Source organism: Microcaecilia unicolor, chromosome 13, assembly GCF_901765095.1.
Source record: "Microcaecilia unicolor chromosome 13, aMicUni1.1, whole genome shotgun sequence".
NCBI lineage: Eukaryota > Metazoa > Chordata > Amphibia > Gymnophiona > Siphonopidae > Microcaecilia > Microcaecilia unicolor.
The window spans coordinates 100,800,210-100,820,658 of record NC_044043.1 but is presented as its reverse complement, the minus strand read 5'-3'; the positions used below and the strand labels follow the sequence as shown (position 1 = coordinate 100,820,658).

Genomic DNA, 20,449 nt, shown 5'->3' with positions numbered 1-20,449 from the left:
ACACATTTATTTTTATAGGCTTTTAATATGTGAAACCCTAGCAGTTCTGAAAGGAGGTAACTCAAGTATAATTTTGTATTTCAAAGATAATTTTTATAAATGTTTTTGTTTTGTTTGTGGGTATTGATTTTATGAATGTATTTTTGTAAGCCACTTAGTTTTTGGGGTTTTTTTAGGTGGCATATAAGTACTATAAATAAATAAATAATAAACGCTGCTAAACTAACTGCTTTTACCACATTCTCTGGCAATGAATTCCACAGTTCAATTACACGTCGACTGAAAAAAATATTTTCTCCAGTTTGTTTTAAATTTACTATGTAGTAGCTTCATTGTGTGCCCTCTAGCCCTTGTATTTTTGGAAAGTGTAAACAAGCGATTCATGTCTACCCATTCCATTCCACTCGGTATTTTATAGAACTCTAGTATATCTCCCATCAGCCGTCTCTTCTTGACAAAATTTAGTACCGACCCCTGATCTTTGCCTCTTTGTCAAAAGGACAAAATGACTAGAATGTTCACTTGCGAAGGCGAGACCCCTGATTAGTGGCCTAGTGGTTAGAGTGATGGACTTTGGTCCTGGGGAACTGGGTTCGATTCCCAATGCAGGCACAGGCAGCTCCTTGTGACTCTGGGCAAGTCACTTAACCCTCCATTGCCCCAGGTACAAATAAGTACCTGTATATAATATGTAAGCCGCATTGAGCCTGCTATGAGTGGGAAAGCGCAGGGTACAAAATGAAATAAAATAAATAAAAACACCCTCCAAATCCTGACATAAGCCAAGGAAGTGGAGAATTTCTGTATCTTCAACAAAGTTTATCATTCATTGAGAATTTGCTACACCACCTTCTATCAAGCAGTTCACAAAATATTTTAGAAAAGAAAGGAATGACATTTGTGATAGGAGAGAGTCACAACTATTATCAAAATTGGAAACAGACGGTGACACCTTATAAGGGCCACACCATAAGCTAGAAGGGATCTGGATATTCCATAAGAATAAAACCCATGAAGAATTCCTAGACCTCTTAGCAGGGGAAAAGAAGGACCTACAAGGAGGCAAAGATCCACGTAGCAAGGCTGCTGAGACCAATCTGGCACAATCAGAATGTCTATGACGGATACCTTTTGGATCCTGCAAACCACCCAACCCACTAGTAACCAAAGGTGAAAAAAATGTAAAGAAGCTGAAACTTGGGCCATAGTTGCACCAGTACATCAAGGCTGCATGACCCACACTCCCTCGTCCTGCTGAAGAAATGAGGACACTTGGTCTTTTTTTTTATAAGGGGGGGGGGGAGTTGCCGGGTTCTTGAAGCCTGGATTGGCCGCTTTCGGAGACAGGATGCTGGGCTTGATGGACCATTGGTCTTTTCCCAGTATGGCAATGCTTATGTTCTCTACACAAATGGGGAAAAAGGGGTAACATATGGAGTACCACGATCCTCTTCTGCAGCTAATATGAACATCTAGTTTTCGGATGCTTAGACACATCCTTGGCTAGTCTCTGCTCTTTATGCCTGGTGCACTGAGACAGAGTGCAAATAAAAATCCCAATAAACCCATCTCTCACCTCCTCCTCCTGCCTCCATTCTGCTTCCCGCTGTTCCAGTTCATCACGGGCCTTTGTCCAATCGGTGGTCAATTTGCGGATGTCCTCACTAAGTGCCTGGTTGGCAGTGTTGGCCTGATCCAGCTGCTCCCGCAACATGGCATTAACCTGAGCAAGGCTGGCACTTCTACAGAACAAGGAATGTTCAAGAAAATGTAGCAGCACTCTGCAATGCTTCAAGTTAAACATCTAAAAGTGCAATTTACTGGCAATTCAAACAGAGTCCAAATATAATGAGCAACAAGCAAGTTATACATTTCTGTTGTTGGTTAATGCTGTTAATTGAAACTTCTAAAGAGAGTAATGCAATTCTTAAAAACCAAACTGAACAAATATCTTTTATGAGGAACAATGAAGGTTATGAGCAACATTTAGCTGATTTAAATAAAAATGCAATATTTTAAAGAAAGACTATAAAAGAACATTTTGGAACAATAAGAATTTATTGCAGTTGGGAAATGCATATCAATCCGAGTTTGAAATGCAAGCAGTTATGACTCTTGTCTTGAGATATTCAATTTTAAGTTTACACATAGTGAAAGTATTGTGACAGAATTGGAAAATTTTATGGGTGATAAACCTTTGAGAATAGCATATTCTTGGGATCACAGTTTGAAAGAACTTTTGTGCCCTTGAAATCTACCATTTGAAGTAAAAGATAAAATTGGAACTGTTGATGGAAAGCAACTGTTGGAACAGCACAAATACAAAAGATGTACAATCTGCTCAATCGCTATCAATCACCAAAAGAATTTCAGAGTACAGCCAACAGGTACAGACATTCTGTAAGATATTTTCCATCACGCTATCAAAATATGTAGTTTACATGTCTGTGTCAAAAGTTGTATGAAGGAAAGAGCTGTTGAAAGTTAAAATTCAGAACTGTTGAACATTGTAGTTGTGTGAAGCATAAGAGATTGAAAGCTCCAATAGTTAATCATGCATCTGAATCAATGTGACGCTTTTTGCATTTGATGCTGTATTGGTGAATATTCGGGGAGATCATGAGCGTGTGCTCTCTCAGTTAGGACAAAAGTGGATTCACTGACTGAAGTCTGTTGAGCTTATAAGGTTGAACAGTGGGATCCAATACAGTAAACTAATTTTTTTTTTTAAGGAAGAAAGTGTTTTTTGACCCATTGGTTTTTAATTAATTATAATTAATAAGATGACATGACAATTGGTTAAAATTTGAATAACCATTAGCATTTTATGTTAATACACAGTAGTACTCGAGAGCGTCTGAGAAGCCACAATGCAAAACTGAATTAAGTAGTGCATTATTTTGGGGTGGGATTATTATTAGGAGGGGGTGGGGGGATTATAGCTGAGTAGTAAAACAGGGGGGCGGTTAGTTTCAATATATACTATTCGTACTTGGAACAGAAGGTTTGTGTAAATGTTTGTGTTAATACCGGCTCCTGCGTGAGCTGATGTAGGCAGTTTCGAGCACATGGTGCTACTGTATGGTATTAAGTTTTTTGACAATTTAATAAAAATTTACAGTTTTTAAAAAAAATTTTTTTAACATAAATCAAAATCGAAGGGTGACTGAGAAAGGGATAATTTATTAACGCTATATACTCAAGCCACTCTTGACTAATGAAGCACCTGGCCAATGCATGGCATAAACACGAAACAGGTTAATCCCCACATACCTTTGCTGCTCCTCCTCTAAGCGGATAAGAGCATTCTCCAGGTCATTGCTCTGCTCCTCTTCCTGCCGCAAGCGGGAGTCCGTCAGATCCAGGTGACTCTAAAACATAGTAATATCAAAGGTTAGTGGGGATGAAAAGAGACAAGTCTCCCAGAGGAGATAATAGAGGAGTTCCAATCCCCACCTCTGCCAGGACACCAAGGCTTGGTGGTGACAGGAAGAAAGGAATCTGCTAAGATATGAAGAGAACCAATCCTCACTTCTGCCAGGATGCCAAGGTTTATCAGGGACAAGGAAAAAAAGGAGACTATTGGAAAAGGTAAGAGGAGTTCCAATCTCCACCTCTATTTGGATGCCAGGATGTGGGGGTTCTGCCAGAGAAGATAAGAGAAGAATGCCAATTCCCACCTCAATAAAGATATCAAGCTCTGTACCTCTACAAACAATACACAGTATGCTCATAACTGGCAACTGACAGCAGAAGCAGGCTTTTGAATTTATTACAGGATTTAACAAGCCCAACGACAACAGGGACTTACAGAGAGTCGTTCCTGCTCCAGCTCTGTGGATCGCTCCAGTAGCTGCTGCTCTACCTCACCACACTTCTTCTTATACTGGAGAACCTGGGAAGCAAACCAAGCAACGGTCAGAGATTAGATACATACTATGAGTCCTAGGTAACTGAACTGAGACAAGAAAGCACCCTCTTGCCTCAGCCTGCACAATTAACAGCATTTTTGGCTGCAAATAGATGGGTACAAATGTTATTGTTATCTGCTAGCAATGGATAAGCAGTTCACTTAGGGATATGCTGTGTTTTTTTTTTTGTTTTACATTAATCCATCTTCCTTTTTCTATTTTCTATATAAGCCATTATTAAGATGAACTTGGGAAAATCCACTGCTTATTTCTAGGATAAGCAGCATAAAATATGTTGTACTGTTTTGGGATCTTGCCAGGTTCTTGTAACCTTGGTTGACCACTGTTGGAAACAGAATACTGGGCTTGATGGACCTTCAGTCTGTCCTAGTATGACAATGCTTATGTTCTGATGTTCCTTTTAACGCTTATGAGGGTCTCCTCCCTCTATACTGTGGACTTGAGAGCATGATTTCGTTCATTTTCTTTTACTTGGTTGCCTTTTTTTTGTTTGTTTGTTTGTTATTTCTTTATCATGCATCTTTTCTGTACAAGCAGAATAGCTTGGTTGATTATATGTTTATAATTTTTCAAAATAATATAAAATATAAAAGCACTGCAGAGTCCAGTGTCACCAGCTAGAGACTGGATACACATCCCAAGTCCTGTGTCTATGACTAGATAAAACACTACCACAGGTTTCTCTAAGCTCCTATTCACATAATATCTTATGACTAAACATGCAACATCTTATGAAGTCCAGAAGGACGTTCTCTTTGGCAAGATGCAAGTACTACAGCGAGCGTTACCAGTAAATGTGGAACTCAAATTATACTCCGCAAACCCTGGCTTGGGAGTCAGGTTCAATACTGTCATGGTATGTGCAAAAATAACCCATTTGAAGATATTGTCCCTTTTTAAATTAGAACCAGGGTAAGAAAATAAAGAGTTAAGCTCAACTAACTAGAATTAAAACCTATGGACATTAAAAGTCTTCTAGTTTGATTTCAAAGGCCAATATAAAAAAGGAAAGATTATGTCTTAACTGATAACTTTCTTTCCTTTACTCCTACCAGACCAGTCCAGGATGGAAAAATTATGTTCTTACTTGATAATTTTCTTTCCTTTAATCATAACAGGCCAGTCCAGGCTAATGGGTTGTGTCCATCTACCAGCGGAAAGAGACAGAGAAAATAGTTCCAAGTAAACCGCCCCTTAAGGGTATCGTGCAGCCTGGAATGTTCAGTATTTCAAATAGCCAAGCAATAGTGCTCTAAAGTCTAGAAGAAAACACAGTTAATACCAAACAGGCAAAACTCTTGGAGCTAATATGCAGAACCTCACTGTTTCTGCTTGGCCAAAGGCAACTGCAACCTTCCCTCACAGTAAAGTAAACAGGAGGGCATGGTCCATACTGAGCTCATAGATATCTACCCCTGAATCCGGGGAAAGAACTCCGTGATCCCAAGTAACAAAGGTCATATACAGCTGGCACAACAACAAGTGGCAGGAGATTGAATAGAGAAGATGAAGTAGGCAGTGCTGTAGGACATCCCACCATATTGAAGCATTGTGGAACAGCCAGGGATACCTAAAAGAAACAGGAGAACCATGAAGAAAAGGGCAGCAGCATACCAGGGTACAACCGTAGAAAGAGTGGTCCTCAACCAGCTCACTCTGGACTTAGGGATGAAAGAACAGAGCCAAGAGAACAAAAGGAGACAAAAAGAAAGTGTCGAGAGCCACACTGTGGAGAAAAGATCCCCAAGGTACCAAGTAGCCACAAAAGGAGCAGAGACAAATTCAAACTCCAGCAATGGAGAAGTTTCTCACCAGCCACCAAGAGGCTACGGCAAGAAAAGGTGCCACAGGAATGGTAGCTAACAGGCAACAAGACAGCCTTGTCTAGTGATCTAAACTGCCGAGAAGTTACTATATCCAACCCGCAGAAAAGAGCTGGGGTTGACCGACAAGGTGAAACAGTGCCCAACAGGCAAAGGTGAAAATACACTCCACAGTCAGAGACTGAACTGTGCTGAAGGGACAGAAACAAAGCTGCGCTCATCAGGCAGAGTAGGATCCGTGCTCAACGAGAACAAACGGATTTGCACTCAAAGCACACAAACTGAGCCACGCACCATGGGCAGAGAAAGAGTTGAACGCCTCTGACAAAGATAGAAATGCGCTGAACAAGCAGAGAAAAAGCTGAGAGTAACAGACAGAGGATGAGCAGTGCCCCATTGAAAGAGCTGGATATTAGAGGTACCTGCAGAACTGAAGCTGCAGTAGCAATGGAACGGTGTATAAAACGTAGACAAGGAGCTGCTTTCCACACGCAAACAAGGAGCTGCACTCCAGACGCCGGCAAGGAGCAGCGCTCCACACGCCGACAAGGAGCTATGCTTCCTACGCAGACATGAAGCTGTGTAGCACCTGCAGTCACCGAGCTATGCTCCACATACCACCCTGGAACATCGCCCAATTTGCAGAGAAGAACTGTGCTAAACATACAGAGATGGAGCTACATTCAACAGAAGGTGGAGGTGCGCTCTGCATGCAGACAAGGAGCTGCGTTCCACAGGCAGACACAGAGCCATATTCTACATGCAGACACAGGACTGTGCCCCACACTGAGACCTGCAGAGAAAGAACTACACTCAACATGTGACAATGGAGCTGCATTCAACATGCAGAGATGAAAGGTTGCAGAATAAGCAGCGAAGGAACTTCACTCAACATGCCATGATAGAGCTAAAGCCAACCTGGAACATGCAGCGATTGAGCCATGCCCAACATGGAACGGTGAAACTGTATGGAAAAATGAAGCTGCGCTCAACAAGCGGCGATGGAGCTGTGCTCAACAAGCAAAATGCATAAATGGAGCCTCGGGAACAGCCAGAGAAGGTGCTGCCAGGAGGCCAACAGGAAAGGAGCACAACTTGTGGAAATGCAGACCTGGCGCTGCACTCCCCTGGCCCAGAGGGACTAAAACTACAAGAAGAGAAAGCCCCATGCCCCAAGAGACACTCCCGGCCCCCAAGTGGTCTCTGAGCCACAATGACCACCCTCCTAGGCAACCGATATGGAGCAGCAGTCAACGTAGAGAAAGAACTCCCGCAAAGAAGGAGGTAAGCATCACAGATCTGGAATCCTCAGACCATAGGGAGCAAAATGCAGCCGTAAGGCAGTGAGGAAGAAACAACTCTCGCCAGGCCAGGAACAAAGAGGAAGCTGGCCACTAACACCAAACTGAAGAAAAACCAGCTAAGGGAAAGTCAAACTCCAGACCTAGAACAGAACCACTTCCCTGCAGAAAAGTAGAGAAAAGCGCAGAGCTAAGAGGTGATAATCCAGATGCACAGCAATAGATCTGCTCACCAGGAAAGAACTGTGCCCCTTACAGAAAAAGGAAGGAGTGCCAAATGTGCCAGGAGAGAGACACTTGAAACTAGAAAAGGCAAAATCCGCCTGTGCCAGGTTAAAACTCCCACCCCGAAAGCAAGGGAAGCAAGGAAGAGCTGTGGCAAACTAGTCCTAAAAAGGCACATGCCCATAAAGAGACACTGAACTGAGTCCAAGCAAAAGACTGGTAAGAATGGCGCTCCCGAGGGTACTCAGAAGAGGGATTTGAGCTAGCAGTTGTACACCAAGGGCAACTCGGACCCCCGCCAGAAGGAAAGTACCCTGCAGACAGGAGGGATCCACGGGGAAAAGAGAACCAGAACCTCCCTAAGGAAGGGAGGAAAACCTACTGCCAAAACAAGAATCAAATAGCAGGGGCATCTCAAGCAAGGTGCCTGAAGCAGCAGAAATCGGATGGCCTGTAGTTTCGTGATCTAGACAGGAGCCATGTCCCACAAAAAAAAAAAAAATCAAAGCAACTGGTAGCAGCTCGGAAGGGTCCAAAATCAGAATCAGACGCCGGCCAGTGAAATTCAAAGAAACTTCGCAAGTGGCCCCCTAGAATACACTGCCAAACCAGGTTAACAGGCAAGAGAAAGAAGGAAAAAACAAAGTTTCTTCTTTTTTTTTTTTTAAACCACCTTCATAACTAGTGACAGGAATAAATAAAGGTTTACCTCAGAGGCAGAAAAGGAGGGAAAAACAAAATTTCCTTTTTTTTTTTTTTAAACAAGCTTCTTCACTAGTGACAGGAATAAATAAAGGCTTACCTCAGAGGCAGAAATTCAGATATACCTACCACCACAGAAGAGAAGAACCCCACAGGGAAGACAAGTTACTCCATGCCACAATTAACCATCACCCTGTTAGAAAGACAGCCAGGGGAGGAAGGGGAGGGTCACTGGATATCACCCTAGCTGACAGATGAGGAACTCAGGACCACTGAGTATCATCTAAAACTAGCCCCAACACGGCTACCAGCACACCCCTGGCTCCACAGTCACCAGAAGAATCTGGGACAGGAGCTACCAGCCAGCAATCCAGAGCAGCTGCACAATCCGTCCACCATCTGCTAGGAGACAGAGAAAATACTGAACATTCCAGGCTGCACGATACCCTTAAGGGGTGGTTTACTTGGAACTATTTTCTCTGTTTCCTTCCGCTGGTAGATGGACACAACCCATTAGTCTGGACTGGTCTGGTACAGATGACAAGGAACACTGGGTTATACCCGTTGACCAGCAGATGGAGACAGAGAAGAAAAAGTAGATGCTTCTCAGCCAGCTCCTGATCCAGTGACATCTAGCTCTCAGTTGAGCAGGGTGGGGGGGGGGGGGGTGTGTCTCATTATGTATGGTTTCAGCTCCTTTTAAATATTCTATGGATTGTTTGGAGCTGGGGCGACACTGGTGGTGCTGGGTCTGGGCTGTAGTTTCTACGAAGGTCGACGGACATAACCCAATGGTCCTGGACTGGTCTGGTCACTAAGGAAAGGGTCATTAAGATGGACTCGGGAAAATCCACTGCTTATTTCTAGGATAAATCAACTTGTAATGTCAAAATCAAATCTGCATCTCTACATGAATTACCAAAAAGTAACGTCACTTCAGTAGACTTTAAAAACAAACCAAAAAAGCAATTAGCAGTATAAAAAGAACCCAGAATAGATGCTAAACCGGTTAAACAAACGTATGTGCTCAGCTGTGTTGCATGATGGCAAGAGAATAAAACTATACTTTTTTTTTATTCATATTAAGAACTGGGAAGTACACTGCTGAATTATCTTAAAAATCCTTAAAAAATAAAATTAAAAATGCCAAACAGTAAATCACCACTTTTAAAAATGCAACAGAAACAAACAAGGAGGCAAAGAACACGTAAACGCTTTTATAGCTTTGCCATCATGCAGCACAGACGTTGGTTTAGCATCTACACTGTAGGTCCTTTTATTCCAGTAATTGCTTTTTTGGTTTGTTTTTAAAGTCACTTTTTGGATAATTCATATAGAGATGCAAATAGATCTAGTGTTATTATTGCCCTCATTTTTCTTTAAAATAATTATTTTATATGAAGGACCTTTATTTATACATTTATAATTCATCCCTTGATTTGGTGTTTTTATTTTGAATTGCATTCAGACTATTTTCATTCTGGAGTCCTTTTTTTCACTTATTTTTAGGACTGTGCTAATCTGCTGGATTATATACTTGTGTATTAAGTTAAAATGATAGTAATTGTCCATATGCTTAGCACTGTTTTCAACCAATGAGCCATATAATAATATTGTTACTGAGAATGTTATTTTAATAAAGGCTCCATAAGGTTAGGATTTTTACCTTATTTTAAGCTATACATTATGGGCAATAATAATATTTATGTGATTTTTTAATATGTTAACAGGGTATTGCAGTACATGCTTTGAATCTGTCAACGTATTGTGGAAATCTATGTGGTAAAGTTTGCATTCTAACTGATATTTTCATTTTTATATAATCTATTTTAATGATGACCTTTCTTATAATTTATTGGTTTTATTATATTTGTTTGTAGACCCCTGACAAAGGTTTTTCCGAGATTTGGCCAAGTTGGGTCCGGTTTCCATTACATAGTAACATAGTAACATAGTAGATGACGGCAGAAAAAGACCTGCACGGTCCATCCAGTCTGCCCAACAAGACAACTCATGTGTGCTACTTTTGTGTATATAAGTCTGCCCAGCACTAGCCCCGCCTCCCAACCACCGGCTCTGGCATAAACCATATAAGTCTGCCCAGCACTATCCCCACCTCCCACCACCGGCTCTGGCACAGACCGTATAAGTCTGCCCAGCGCTATCCCTGCCTCCCAACCTCCAGTCCCGCCTCCCACCACTGGCTCTGGCACAGACCGTATAAGTCTGCCCCGCACTATCCCCGCTTCCCAACCTCCAGCCCCGCCTCCCACTACTGGCTCTGCTATCCAATCTCGGTTAAGCTGACATTTGGATAAACTCTTGCTGCGTTTGTCCTTCCTTCAATCGCTGCTGCTGTTTGGTTGTCTGCTTGGTCACTGTTGGAAACAGGATACTGGACTTGACGGACCTTCGGTCTGTCCCAGTATGGCAACACTATATTCTAATGTAGGGTTCCCTAGCACTAAATTTAAAAGTTAGGGTTAAGAAAAAATTAGGATTTTCTTGCTTGTATTAAAAATTATAGTTGGTGGGCAGTTTGGGTTGGAAATGAATCTTGTTTCTGTTTGACAGAATGTTATCTTTATTTATTTGTTCAATAAAAATTATTTACAGTTAAAAATTATAGTTGAAACAAAAGTTACAAAACTAATGTTTCACAATTTGGTATTCCACAAGCTTCATACAAACAAATACTGGCTCAAGGTTCATTGTCTCTTTTGAGGTTTTATTTGGAGTTTATGAACCTTGAACCTGGACACTAGTGGGCTGTTGTAAATTTGGATGATGACATGGAAAGCTACCGGGTGCAGCACGATAAGTTTATTGGATTATTTGGAACAATATTCTTGAAATTTTGGCTCAAAGATATTTCAAAGGGGCTACCAAGTGTTTATATTTAGTTAAGGTTGGGTTTTTTGGAAACAGCATTTTTTCTCTATATGAGTTTTTTAAACTGTTTTTTTTTCTCAACCTTTTTCAGTTAGGTGAACCAGTGACAGAAACAGCCTACCTGGCCTGTATCTGTGCACTTCTCCGAGGTGCCCACGGTTCGCAGACTGGGGGGGCCAAGCAGGACCTACCTTCCAGTAGCCGAGCCACCATGGACTCGCCCAAACTTTTAACCAGCTTTTCCAACTCATCGCCAAACAGAAGCTTATCCTGGAAAGGGAGCCGATTCAGCCACCTGCCTGGGGCTACCCCGCAGCCACTTAGAAGGTCTATCCCCAGCACAGCTCAGGTCCGCCAGCACCTGCTGTTTGTGCTCTACACTACACTTCCCACCGACTGGGTCCCAACCGCCACTGGGCGAGTCTCCCACTCTCAAATTATCCCCAGTGATTCCTCGGTTACTGGGGCCACCACTCCCAGTGGTCCCACAGTTCCTAGAAAGCACCCACAGACCCAACACACAAATCATCAGGATTCTTAGTCAGTCCAGACAAGCAAATAAGCAAAATGTTTATTGTCATGAAAAATATTGAACAGTAAACCATAAAAACAGATGGAACAAAAACAGCACACAATACAGGTAACTGAATATGGATCAATTATAATACTATCTAAACATTGTTCACTACCTGAATAGTGCCTGAAGAGTACAGCTAATATAGCTGCTCACAGGTTATTCAAACATAACTGTTCACAGGGTCTCAGCAAAGAGAACTTTCTTCCCTCCCAAACTGAGACTGGAGAAAAATCCAGTATTTTCTAGATGAATTTGAGCTCCTGGACCAATCAGGGCCCAGAAGAACAAGTTTTAAAAATAGCTGGTCACACCACTGCAGATTACCTTTTATCTCTGTAAACTAAAGAGGGAACAGTCATTACTCTGTAACAGCATTAAATATAAACATGCACCAATGGCTGGCCAAACTACAGAAATACACTTCAATAAATAATCAATACAGTTTACAGGCTTAAAACCCACTATTTTGTCACACCAGCTCAGTCGGTTTAAGCAGCCAGCTTCTAACCGTTTAAATCGCTTTCAATACCGACCCATATATGGATAGGCCATATGGTCTTTACTTGCTATCATTTTCTATTTCTTTTTATAGTTTGTATAATTGGTTTTAAATGTGTTTACTATAAATTTCAAGGAGTATCCACTAGTTTCAGCTGACAAAGGATAAACAGCCATTTCCCTATTTACCTATTCCACCCCACTTTTGATTTTATCAACCTTGATCATATCTCCTCTCAGTCATCAGAAAGAAATTTTTATGCCCTAGCAAATTTGGGATTTCAGCTGGTGACCTCTGCACTAGCTATCAGAAAGAGAAACATAAAGAAATCTGAAGGTGGCTACATTTCCTACAACTTAAGTCTTCTAGAATGGTGGTGGGAGGCAGGACTGGAGGTTGGGAGACAGGGATAGTGCTGGGCAGACTTATACGGTCTGTGCCAGAGCTGGTGGTTGGGAGGCGGGGCTGGTGGTTGGGAGGCGGGGATAGTGCTGGGCAGACTTATACGGTCTGTGCCAGAGCCAGTGGTTGGGAGGCGGGGATAGTGCTGGGCAGACTTATACGGTCTGTGCCAGAGCCGGTGGTTGGGAGGTGGGGCTGGTGGTTGGGAGGCGGGGATAGTGCTGGGCAGACTTATACGGTCTGTGCCAGAGCCAGTGGTTGGGAGGCGGGGATAGTGCTGGGCAGACTTATACGGTCTGTGCTAGAGCCAGTGGTTGGGAGGCGGGGCTGGTGGTTGGGAGGCGGGGATAGTGCTGGGCAGACTTATACGGTCTGTGCTAGAGCCAGTGGTTGGGAGGCGGGGCTGGTGGTTGGGAGGCGGGGATAGTGCTGGGCAGACTTATACGGTCTGTGCCAGAGCCAGTGGTTGGGAGGCGGGGCTGGTGGTTGGGAGGCGGGGATAGTGCTGGGCAGACTTATACGGTCTGTGCCAGAGCCAGTGGTTGGGAGGCGGGGATAGTGCTGGGCAGACTTATACGGTCTGTGCTAGAGCCAGTGGTTGGGAGGCGGAGCTGGTGGTTGGGAGGCGGGGATAGTGCTGGGCAGACTTATACGGTCTGTGCTAGAGCCAGTGGTTGGGAGGCGGGGCTGGTGGTTGGGAGGCGGGGATAGTGCTGGGCAGACTTATACGGTCTGTGCCAGAGCCAGTGGTTGGGAGGCGGGGCTGGTGGTTGGGAGGCGGGGATAGTGCTGGGCAGACTTATACGGTCTGTGCCCTGAAGAGCACAGGTACAAATCAAAGTAGGGTATACACAAAAAGTAGCACATATGAGTTATCTTGTTGGGCAGACTGGATGGACCGTGCAGGTCTTTTTTTCTGCCGTCATCTACTAAGTCTCTGTCTTCCTAAGAATCTCTGTAGCAGACATGCAGAGTCAATGCATCAGGTTACCTTGGCCTGCAGTTTCTGCACAAGTTGTGCCTGCCGCTGCTGCCCCTCCTGGTACGCCTGCAGCTTGCGTTTGTATGCAGCCTGCTCCTCTTCGAGTCTGCGCCGCAGCTCTATGTTCTGCTGGGCCAGGGTCTTGTTCTCCAGGGACTCCCGCTCCCTTTCTCCAGTCTCCAATCGCAAGCTCTGCTCCAGCTGGAAAAAAAAACAAACAGAAAGAAGAGGCATAAGCACAAACTTTTTCCAAAACCACTGGTTACTTTATCTTTCCTACATCCATCTACCTATCGCCCCTGTATTAGGCACCAAAACCCATTCTTCCAGGGGTTAGCATCGGCAAAACATATCTAGACATACTTCCCCCTCCATCACTGGGACCCTTCTGCTATCCTCCACTTTGGAAGGAATTCTTCAGTTCTTGCACACCTCTCTGCCTTGGAAGAGGAAAGAGAAAGCTTACAGGCTCTCTGTACTCCCAACTCAGGAGAAATTTCTGGGCCAAGACGTACCCCAGTATTGTTTTAAAAAAGGGACCCCAGAAATCTCTCTGCCTCACTCTCCTCTGTGCCTTGGAGGAAACTCTCAGGTTCTCCATGCTCCATTTTGCCTCTGAGTTAGGAGGGATGGAGGAGATGTGGATGTTAGGTCACATACACTCCTCTGTCTTATGCAAAAGCACTTTGGTTCACAATGCTCAACCTTTGTCTAAGGCCTTCATAGGCATGTTGTCTCCTACATCCTTGTAACAGATATTCAAAGCTGAGTGACACCTCTTTGTAGTACCTACTTTTATTGCAGCCTATCAAATTTAACAATATGTAAACTAACAACAGCAAGCTGTGTTTATATACTGCACACACTGGGATATCTGGAGAAAACCAAGTTACTTACCTGTAAGCAGCTTTTCTCCATGAACAGCAGGGTCACCCTGAGCTTGGGGTGGGAAACTATACCAGCTTCAATGAATCTAGAAGCTTTTGTGGAGCCTCACTATGGAGAACTACTTCTCACCTGTCTATCACATGGAACGGTTTATTAATACAGTTCAGAACAGAATACAACTTCTTGGGGAGGTGAGTGGGTAAGAATTTGTTTCCCTGGACTGCAGGATAAGACCTGTCGTAAGTAACTTGTTGTTCTCCAAGGACAAGCAGGATAGCATGGGACTCACTAGCCACAGAAACATAGTAAATTATGGCAAATAACGACAAAAATCATCCATCCAGTCGGCCCAGAAAGGTAACAAAGGCTGCTCCATGCAGATCCCATACCCCCTCTCACCCCCTCAATATGTTCTCTCTCTTTTTTCCCTTTTATTTGTGCAAGTTATTTATGTTTTTACTTTAAATGGAAATACTGTGTAATTTTATTCCATCCTCTTCCCATATAGGGATCCTCTGTGTATATTTATTTTATTTATTTATATATCTCACACCTTTTTGAATTCCTTTACCAGTTCTACCCCCACCACTTCCCATGGAAGAGCATTTCAAGCACCCACTACTCTCTCCATGAAAAACCATTTCCTCATATTGCTTTTCAATTTCCCCACCTTACAGCTTCATTTCATGTCCTCTAGATCTATAGTCTGTTTTGGGAAAAGATTTGTTTGTTCATTTATAGTATTTGAATGTTTGCATCATTCCCCCCTCTACCCCCCCCCCCCCCCCCCCCCCCACACACACACACACACACACACTCTGGAGTAGAAGTGGGATGCACAAATTCAAGTGTTCAAGCCTCTTCTCCTACATCTTCTGGCAAAGAAACCATACCATTTTGTTCCATTTTCTCTGAACCACCGAGTCTTATGTCCTCGGCAAGATACGGTCTCCAAAACTAAACACTGTACTCCAATACAGTCTCACCAACAACTTGCTTGTTCAGTGGCATTATCACCTCCTTTCTGCTGGTTAATGCCTCTCTCTATGCAGCCAAGCATCCTTCTAGCCTTGACCACCACATTATCACATCGCTTCCCAGCTTGAGAGATCCTCAGACACTATTGCCCCCAGGTCCCTTTCTTGTTCCATGCATATCAGCCTCTCACCTCCTCTGGATCTCTGCACCCCAAATGCATCACCCTATATTTCTTCATATTGAAACATTTGCCAACTCTTCAAAGTTTTGTAGATGACTTCTCATACTTTCCACTCCCTCTGAGGTGTCCACTCTGTTGCTAAACCCTTGTGTCATTCCTAGGATGCCTTTAACAGGAAAAAGGGAAAATAAGAATAATGAAAAGATGCTACAAAAGGTGTTTCAGATATTTTTGAAGGCATCTAGCCTTAAAATAAAGAAAAGGCTTGTTGAATTAAAAAATATTTGCAACCTGCTCCTCCTAAGTCTGTGCGGTATATAAATATTCTGCTGGGCCAAGGTCTTCTTCTCTAGGGACTTCTGCTCCCTTTCCCCAGTCTGTCTTTCTTTTTTTTTTTTTCTTGGAAGACGCCTGTAAATGAAGACAAATGGGCCTAGGGGCAATGGAGTTGGATTCTAATCCTGAAAAATATTCTGGAGAAGGACTGGTCAAACCTACTGTCCATCAGAGTCTTTCTAATCAGTAGTGTGATGTGAAATTCATGTTGCAGCCCTGAAAATTTCCTCCATGAAGACTGATCTTGTGAGCCACCAACAAAGTCAAAGCTCTAACATTAAGTGCCACGATAGGACCCTTCAGAGTCAAACCTGCCTGGGTATAGGCAAAGAAAATGCAGACTGCTAGCCAAATGAATCGAGTGCATTTACTCCCTACTAGGGTCAAAAGAAACAAAAAGCTGGGTGGACTTTCTAAGGACTTTAGTCTGCTACAGAGGGCTAAGATTCTCTTATCCAATGTGTGCAATGAGCTTTCACCTTTGTGGGTGTGAGGGCTTTGGAAAAAATGACTAAAATGAAAATCTCACAATGCCTTAGGAACCTTGAACAACTGTGCTTCGGAATTAGGACTGGCATTCTTTCTCCGTTGACCGGTGGTTTTCCCCTTAGGGTGGCTATGCCTAAGGTTGTTTTAGGCTGTGGCTTTGTACAAGTCTAGCAAGACTGCAGCTGGAAGTCACAGCAGCCATTTTTAAAAAGTGGCGACAGTGAGGATCAGTGGCAGCAGGCAGGAAAGAGTGGGAATCTTTCCTGCCCTGAAGGATCCACTAGACCAGGGTGACTTGAGGTATGTGCCAGGAGGACACCCTGCAGCTCAGGGGAGAGGAGGCAAAGCTCAGATCACCATGCATTTCCACTAGGACCCCACAAGACCTGGGTCCAGCCCCGCATGCCTGGAGGGGGATCCCCGCAGGAATCCCACCATCCCAGCTCCCGTGCAGCTCTCTAATCACATCATCTGCTAAAACTGGAATTTAGGTCTCCACAGCAATTTCATTTATTTCTTATATACAGTACTAATTAAATAAACTAATGGAACTTGCTAGTCTTCTTTTCTCAAGTCTACTATAAATAGCAAGACAATAACCCTCTATTATTCCAATTTATAGAAGAATCGGCTTCAGACACTCAGTGAGCATATTATAAAAGTATTTAGCTCACTGACTCTTACCGGTGGCTTCCATATTCATGTAATAAGCCTACCTCGAGTATCCTCATAAGCCTTAGACTTCTATTTTTTTCTTTTTTTATTTTTTCGTGTCACTTTTTCATATTCTACTTAAAAGGTACACTTATCTGCTGCTCTCCATATAGGACTTTCGGTACGCCCTACAGCGAGCTCCCGTTTCGCCACCAGCTTCATAAGGAGCAGTACCGTTTCAAATTTGAGATCTTCCTATACTTTCTAACTTTCTAAAGACGCTGCAAGTTAGAAAGTATAGGAAGATCTCAAATTTGAAACGGTACTGCTCCTTATGAAGCTGGTGGCGAAACGGGAGCTCGCTGTAGGGCGTACCGAAAGTCCTATATGGAGAGCAGCAGATAAGTGTACCTTTTAAGTAGAATATGAAAAAGTGACACGAAAAAATAAAAAAAGAAAAAAATAGAAGTCTAAGGCTTATGAGGATACTCGAGGTAGGCTTATTACATGAATATGGAAGCCACCGGTAAGAGTCAGTGAGCTAAATACTTTTATAATATGCTCACTGAGTGTCTGAAGCCGATTCTTCTATAAATTGGAATAATAGAGGGTTATTGTCTTGCTATTTATTATATACAGTACTGCAATCGCCCAATGTGATTTAAAAACAGCCCTTCCCCCACCCCCTGAAATGAATTGTGACGTTGCTGGAACTAGTAGAGTATTAAGCAGTAGGGAGAATGCAAAATTTCCATCTCTCAGGTCCCCTCAAGCACAGCAAAAAGGAAACGCAACAGATTTAAAAAAATAAATAAACCACACTCCTTACTAGCTGTCCTCTTTTTCCCTCCCCCCCCCCCCCCCCCACACACACTCATACACAGTAGTGTGGGCATGAAAGCAAGCAGTATTTATTGCATGCTGGCTATTACATCAAAACACAGACACATTTAAACAAGAGATTTGCATCAAGTGAATTGTCTCCCCTGTCAACAGCTGCTTTAGCAACCGATGATTCAGTTCATTCATTCTGCAGTTGTCATGGGTACTGGGGGGCTGCCAGCAGCAGCGGCAAGGGTGGGGCTCCTAGAGCAAGCCAGCCCGTTAAGAAGATAAAACAAACATCACGGCACAGGAGAATGACAACAAGACAAAGAATTCCCAACGGAGGGGGAGGGTTACTATGGACTGATTTCTAGCTGGTTCCCACTGAAGTCTTCATCACAACCCAAGCCCTGCAATTAACACTTACATTTCTGTTGCCACTTGCACGGGGAGGGGGGGGGAAGAGAGACCCCAATATGGTGTCTTCAGACATGCAGGCTGCTGTTTATCAGAGCAGCTAATAGTCTCTTTATGTAATGCAATGTTTTACGTGCATACTTCATTACAAAAATGTAATAACATAAGAAAACATTTGATTTTTCTTTTTACTTACAGCTGATAAAGGGTTTTAACACTGTAACAAAGTAGATGATAGCCCAAAAGCACCAGATGGCCTATCCAGTCTTCCCAGTTATGCCAAGGCTACATTGCAGCTGCCACCCATAGAGTGACTGCTTGTAAGATCTTTGTTGTCTTTTTTTTTTTTCACATTTGTACCCCACACTTTCCCACTCATGGCAGGCTCAGTGCAGCTTACATGGGGCAATGGAGGGTTAAGTGACTTGCCCAGAGTCACAAGGAGCTGCCTGTGCCGGGAATCAAACTCAGTTCCTCAGGACCAAAGTCTCCCATCTTAACCAACAGGTGAGCAAACAGATGATACTTGAAGAGATGCCACCTAATTCACACACAGCGCTCCCTCCAGTCCCACGTCTACCCACACTGCTTTGTAATACTTTATTACAAATTATACAGTTGTATTAATGTATTGTTTAGGACCAGAAGTTTTTCTGCTTCCTGGGTTACTTGACGAATCAGATCTAGCGTCTGCATTGGGTTGTGGTGCAATAATCCATTATCTTTTTTCTGTTGTTTGATATCCCCTTATCCTTGCTGTGGTAATACCTGGCCATGAGCCAGGCACTCTGGTTCCCTCTGAACACATAATTGTGCCCCACCTCCAGCTTGTTGGGATCACAGAAAAGTAATGACTGACACGTCCTATCCCAGGGGGATTTGAAATCTGCCTCCACAGCATCTGAACTGAAGCTCTAGACAGCCTGGGAATCCAATCCAGGTCCTCTACCATTGAGCCTGTTGTTGCACTATATTGTTGATATGAGTACTTTGACTTTTTACCCTCGAGAACTCCCTGAAGAAGCCTCTGCTTTGGTGAAACCGGTACTGTGTTGGAGAACTCAAGGGGGAATGCCTATGGCTCCTACAGAAACCATTATATTTGAACACGAGAAGTTAAAAAACTTTGGGACATTAAGATCTGTTGCAGTGTAATGACACTAATAGAAGGTTTTCCATGTGCAGTGATGAAGTCATGGTCTGCCAATAGTTTATAGGTGGGAGCAGGGTTTTCTTCAGCACATGGTTCTTTCCTTCTTTATATATATTTTTGATTTTTAAATTTTGAGATTTATATTTTGAGTTTTTCATGTTTTGCATTGTAGTTGTTTTTTCAGGAATTTGATATGTCAGTAAAGACTGTGCATTGAAATATTTGACTAGTCTTTTGGTTGACTATATAATTTGACCAGTTTTGCGTCAGTTCCCCCCCACACACACACACAATTTTTTTTTACAGAGAGGACGCAGCTCTACCACCCAGGGTCAAAATGGCCATTAAGGAGTCAATTCAAGAAACACTACCTAAAGTTAGGCACCTAAATTTTGTGCATTAAGTGCAAATTCTATAATGGCAATTAAGTGTTAACTGTTGATATGGAACACTACGCCGATGGAATACTGGAGAGGGATACAGTTCCCACACAGAAGACCAACAAGAGAGAACTGTGAGATAATGAAATGAATTTGAAGAACCAAGACAACTTCATTTCAACCACTGTCTGTGGCACATACAAGGAGATCCATTATGGCCGTGTTTCGCAAACAACACCTGCGTCAGGGTTCAAGCACATCGAAAAAGTGTGTCACTGGTGCAAGCAAGTAGGAGACTCCGATCATAAAACTTGGTAAGCTGGTGCTAAAAAAAAGTGGGCTTTGGATTTGAAGCCAGATATATGCATGTTTGTACACACCTGAACTGTCTGCACTGGGGGTGACGCAGGCTCCACCACTTGCTTAGACTGATGAGATTCTTCAGGAGATCTGTAACTGGCTCCATGAGAATAAAACTGATGTTAAGGCCGTTGGAGAAGAGTTAACATCACTGGGAGCAGAGCTGCATCAGGACATCTTAGATCTTGGGCGCCGGATTCGTTTGCGGATTAATACCTTTCAAATATTTGAAAGTCTGTATCATTTCACCCCTGTTTCTCCTTTCCTCCAGGGTATACATGTTCAGGTCAGCAAGTTTCTCCTCATAAGTCTTGGAACGCAAATCCCATACCATTCTCGTAGCTTTTCTTTGCACCGCTTCAATTCTTTTTACATCCTTAGCAAGATACGGCCTCCAAAACTGAACACAATACTCCAGGTGTGGCCTCACCAACGACTTATACAGGGGCATTA

The 20,449-nt window shown here is 43.2% G+C and overlaps 1 protein-coding gene across 1 annotated transcript in view; it reads right to left on the bottom strand.

The window, feature by feature from the left end:
- The window catches only part of CROCC (ciliary rootlet coiled-coil, rootletin), a 198,438-nt gene that overhangs the window by 147,655 nt on the left and 30,334 nt on the right, over window positions 1–20,449 (bottom strand). The window contains exons 4-7 of the mRNA XM_030222563.1: window positions 13,345–13,536; window positions 3,812–3,895; window positions 3,274–3,371; window positions 1,577–1,742 (exon numbers count right to left, since the gene is read on the bottom strand). Of these exons, the coding sequence (XP_030078423.1) occupies window positions 1,577–1,742; window positions 3,274–3,371; window positions 3,812–3,895; window positions 13,345–13,536 (540 nt within the window). The remainder of the gene's footprint in view (window positions 1–1,576; window positions 1,743–3,273; window positions 3,372–3,811; window positions 3,896–13,344; window positions 13,537–20,449) is intronic.